The sequence below is a fragment of the Gigantopelta aegis genome, chromosome 15 (assembly GCF_016097555.1).
Source record: "Gigantopelta aegis isolate Gae_Host chromosome 15, Gae_host_genome, whole genome shotgun sequence".
NCBI classification, from domain to species: Eukaryota; Metazoa; Mollusca; class Gastropoda; order Neomphalida; family Peltospiridae; genus Gigantopelta; species Gigantopelta aegis.
The window spans coordinates 21981944-21986986 of NC_054713.1; the positions used below are offsets into that span (position 1 = coordinate 21981944).

The 5043-nt window shown below is 40.7% G+C and overlaps 1 protein-coding gene across 1 annotated transcript in view; it reads left to right on the forward strand.

Annotated features, from left to right (window-relative positions):
• LOC121390763 (organic cation transporter protein-like) overlaps window positions 1-4725 on the forward strand; it is a 14064-nt gene extending 9339 nt beyond the window's left edge. Inside the window, exons 5-6 of the mRNA XM_041522670.1 lie at window positions 1997-2131; window positions 4562-4725. Coding sequence (XP_041378604.1) covers window positions 1997-2131; window positions 4562-4610 — 184 coding nt within the window. The 3' untranslated portion in view covers window positions 4611-4725. The remainder of the gene's footprint in view (window positions 1-1996; window positions 2132-4561) is intronic.
• The last annotated feature ends 318 nt before the right edge of the window (window positions 4726-5043 follow it).

Here is a 5043-nt window from a genome sequence, read left to right on the forward strand (position 1 = left end):
ATCTATCTATCAGTATCTATTTACTAGTATCTATCTACTAGTATCTATCTATTTATCTCTTTCTCTCTCTCTATATATATGCTCTGTAATGTTATTTTAAAAAATGATTTAATTTTGTCAAATTTAAATTTAAAACTATACCGAAATACATTTTCTTAAAACACCACGGCTCAGGAAAGGAAGTCTGATTATGCTTTATGCTTGGTAATATCATTTAAATTTAAAAAACAAAGTTAAAAATAATATTTAAAACAATTTAAATTTAAAACTATGCGCTATAATATTATTTAAAATAGTATTAATAATTTAGAGCTACGCATTTCTTTTAACCGTCTACTGAAATTAACACCACTGAATTTTTTACATACATACATACATACATACATATATATCTATATATATCTATCTATATATATATATATATATATATATATATATATATATACTGAAGGCCAAAAGAAACTTTACCTTAGTTTTAAATCACTCTGGTGTAAAAACAACAAAAGATAGTCGCATGAGGTAAAATATATTGACTAGATCAATATGTCAACATTAACATAACTAAAAATGAAATGAGTGTCATTCAGCATCTGATAATGACGTCACATTTTCCCAAAGCGAGGTGGTGTACACAAATCGAGCTTTCAACTTCATGGACGACATGCAAAGCATACAGACAATCACTCAAGTCCAATAACAAGTCACATTAATAGCGTGTGAGACCACCCCTTGCCCCAATACAAGCAATAATTCTCCGACGCATAGAAAAAATCAGTCGTCTGATGAGGTCACGTGGGACGCGTTGCCATTCTTCTTGAAGGGCCTGGATCAGTTCCTGCTGGTTGGCTTGAGGGTGTGGTCGTTGTCGAACACGGCGATCCAAAACATCCCAGAGGTGTTCTATGGGGGACATGTCTGGGGAGCGTGCAGGCCACGGCAATACGTTTACGTTGTTGGCTCTAAGGAAGTTCTGTACGATTCTGGCTGTATGAGGTCTGGCGTTGTCTTGCTGAAAAATGACACCACGTGGCTGCCGTTGGAGAAATGGTATTGCAGTTGGACGAAGAATGTCATCCCGGTAACGTTGAGCTGTCAAGTTTCCGTGAACGATGATCAATGGTGTCCTTTCCTGTGCACAGATACCTCCCCACACCATGACACTCCCTCCACCATATGACACGACCTCCAGCCAATCACGTCGCTGCCAACGTCGTACAGTCCTAGCCCATGTCAATCTCAAACGACGATGTTGTGGTGTTAGTAAGTGTCCTCTATATGGTCTGTAAGCCCTTATTCCATGAGTCCTGAGTCGCCTGGCCACTGTCTGTCTATTAACCCTGTGACCTAAGGCATTCATTGCTGATGACGTCACTGTCAGGAAGCGATTTCGTAGATGCAAGGTACGCAAGTACCGGACATCACGGGGCGAAGTCACCCTGGGTCTGCCTGTTCTTAGCCTGTCTGATGTCTGCCCTGTTTGCCTGTAGGGTTGCATCAAGTTTGTAACAGTAACACGGGAACAACCGAAGGTTCTGGCGACGTGGGCATGAGTGGCTCCCATCTGTATCATACCCAGGGCTCTCTCGCGTTGTTCTGGTGTCAGTCGTGGCATTCCTATGGTGGTTTTTTTTTTTATCTGTGTGGATGTCTGACATGCCGTCTAAACCGTTTTTATACCCTTATTGCACGTGCAATTACTGTTGTTCATAGTGCACGAATTTTTCATTTTTCTGTGTGTTCCACCCAAAACGTGCAGTGGGCGGTTATAATGTTCTGTATACATTGTGTTGTGTTTGGGCTATGTGTTTTGGATTGAGTTACTTTTTAAAAACAATTCATTTTTTCTTAAATTCCAAATTGAAAATGGTAAAGTTTCTTTGGGCCTTCAGTATATATATGCTCATTTCACATGCACCCCCCGCCCCTGCCCCTGCACCTTCACCTATGCCACTGGCTACGAAAAATCTAACTGATATACATGTATTCACTATTGCAGGTTTTCTGTTGCTGCAGGGTACTATGGTCTCATATTTAATATTACACATTTAGCTGGCAACAAATATCTCAACTTCTTCATTGGCTCCTGTGTGGAAATGTGTGCTTACATTCCGGCTATACCTATTATGAAAAGGTTGGTGTTGTTTTTTTTTACTGAAAAGATTGCGCCTTTTTTTCAGTACCCCATTTTTTCATGAATCGCATAAATAACCACGTGCTGTTAACCATTAGCATTTGAAAGCAAGATTTGAAAGCAAGGTGGATTAGTTCTCAATTTCGACAGCATATAAAACACAAAGTGGCAGACCCCACCCCCATGAAAATGATATAAAATGTAGTAAAACTTGTCAATAAACCACTCTCCTGTATTAACCGTTATATAACCGCGCGGGATGTAGACTAGTGGTAAAGCGCTCGCATGATGTGCTGTCAGCCTAGGATCGATCCCCGTCGGAGGGCCTATTGGGCTATTTCTCGTTCCAGCCAGTGCACCACGACTAGTATATCAAAGACCGTGATATGTGCTATCATGTCTGAATGTACAGACACTGATATTCTAAACAAGAACATATTTTTTATATGTAAGTTTAATTGTAAAAATATTTTATCAGTCGGAAACATCTTACAATGCAGCAAACTCAGGAATGTCCCTTTAATCATCGGCTATTGGATGTTAAATATATTTTCTTGTTTACAATACCAGTGTCTGTATATTCAATGTGTTTCTGGTCGTCTTAATATTTCTAAGAAGACCAAACTGGATTTTGTCTTCAAATAATTTCGTACGTACGAAAAAAACATATTTTAGGAAATAAAGGATATGTAATTACAATCGTTAAAAAGTCTCTGTTATTCGATAACATCTTAAAAATTGCAGCAAACTCTTGGTAATTCTGACTCGTAGTCACCAGAGGAAACCCGCTACATTTTTCCATTAGCAGCAAGGGATCTTTTATATGCACCATTCCACAGACAGCATAGCACATACAACGGCTTTTGATATACCAGTCGTGGTGCACTGGCTGGAACGAGAAATGGCCCAATGGGTCCACTGGCGAGGATCGATCCTAGACCGACCTCGCAGCAAGCAAGCGCTTTGCCACTGGGCTAGGTCCCGCCTCTTTGCCCGTTTAAAGTACGCTATATAATGACGTGTTGGTGTGTCTATTTAAAATACATCATTCACAATACACAACACTAAAAATAAACATTGCCATGGAAACGAGTCTCTGAGCATCTTCATTTCAACAATGTCCGAGAAGCATTCCCTCGAACATATCAACAGATCTCGATACCCTTTGGGAGCTCGGCTCATTTGCTTTCAAACTCAAATTTCACCTTTTTTTCTCTTTTTTTGTTTATCTGGAATACATGTAATAACCAAGAAAATAAGGTAACCTGGAATGTTTATTTTAAAGCGAACCCTAATCATAATGTAATTCGGCTGCAATGAAAATGGTATTTGGAATATGTTTAACCCAGGACATACGGGCGGGTCGTAGTTCAGTGGTAAAGCGTTCGCCTAATGTGAGGTCAGTGTAAGATCGATCCTCGTCGTGGCCCGTTGAGCTATTTCTCGTTCCAGTCAGTGCACCACGACCGATATCTCAAAGTACGTGTTGGTGCAATGATTAATAAATCAATGTGCTCTAGTGGTGTCGTTAAACAAAACAGACTTCAGCTTTATGCTAGAGTGCTTGCTTACGGTGCTTTGGTCGCAGGATACAACCTTGTTGGTGGACCAGTCTCTGACTGGGTTCCTACCAGTTCCCCACAACTGGTATATATACGGGCGTGGTAGGCCTTTGTGTTGTCCTGTTTATGGGAAAGTGCATGTAAAACGGCCTTGCAGCTAATAGAAACATATTTCTTGTTTCAGCCAGTGTTCCACAACTGGTGTAACAAAGGCCGTGGTATGTACTATCATGTCTGTGGGATGGTGCATATAAAATATCCCTTGCTGCTAATCGAAAAGAGTAGCCCATGAAGTGGCGACAGCGGGGTTCCTCTCTCAATGTCTGTGTGGTCCTTAACCATATGTCTGACGCCATATGTCTGACGCCATATAACCGTAAATAAAATGTGTTGAGTGCGTCATTAAATAATACATTTCCTTCCTAATAGAAACATGTAGCGGCTTTCCCCTGAACACTACAAGTACAAGTCAAAATTACCAAATATTTGACATCGAAAATAGCCGATCATTAATTAATCAATGTGCTCCAGTTGTGTCGTTAAACAAAACAAAGCAAATAAACAAAGTACTGCCTGTGGGATGCTGCATATAAAATATCCATTGCTGCTAATCGGAAAAAGTAGCCTATTGCGCGGCGGCAGTGAGTTTCCTATCTCATTATCTATGTGGTCCTTAACAATATGACCATAATTAAAATGTGTTCATCGTTCATTCATCCATTAATTAATTCATTATTCATCCATCCATCCATCCATCCACTCACTCACTCATTCACTAACACACAGCTCAGTACTATTGTGCCAAGGGGCACACCACTGCATACTAAACAATATATTGTCACGCTGTATTTTCCACTTTTATTACCAGGGAAGGAAAACCTCATCTTCGGTGCCTCTTATCATCTTTGGGGTCATGAGTCTTGTATCTGGTTTCTTGATCTGGTTTCTACCGGAGACCCACGAGAAAAAACTGCCAGACACCATTGATGATATAGAGGGAGACTACTCTGTTTTGGACGAGGACGTCACACAGTGTAGTGAGAATGGAAAGGAGAAACCCGAAGCCGATAATGCCAATACTAGTACCATAACAACACGACTGTAGATTAGAGGTTTCTTCGTTCTTGTTCTTCATCACTAGTGCTGACCGGCATCGTTGGTGAAGTGGTTAAGCTATACGACTTAAGGCTGGTAGGTACTGGGTTCGCATCCCACCCAGAGTGAGTTTAACGACTCAGTGGGTAGGTGTAAGGCCACTGTACTGACTTCTCTCTCACTAACAACTAACACTGACCTGGACACACAGACTAGATAGCTGCAGTGTGTGCCCAGGACATCGTGCTTAAACCT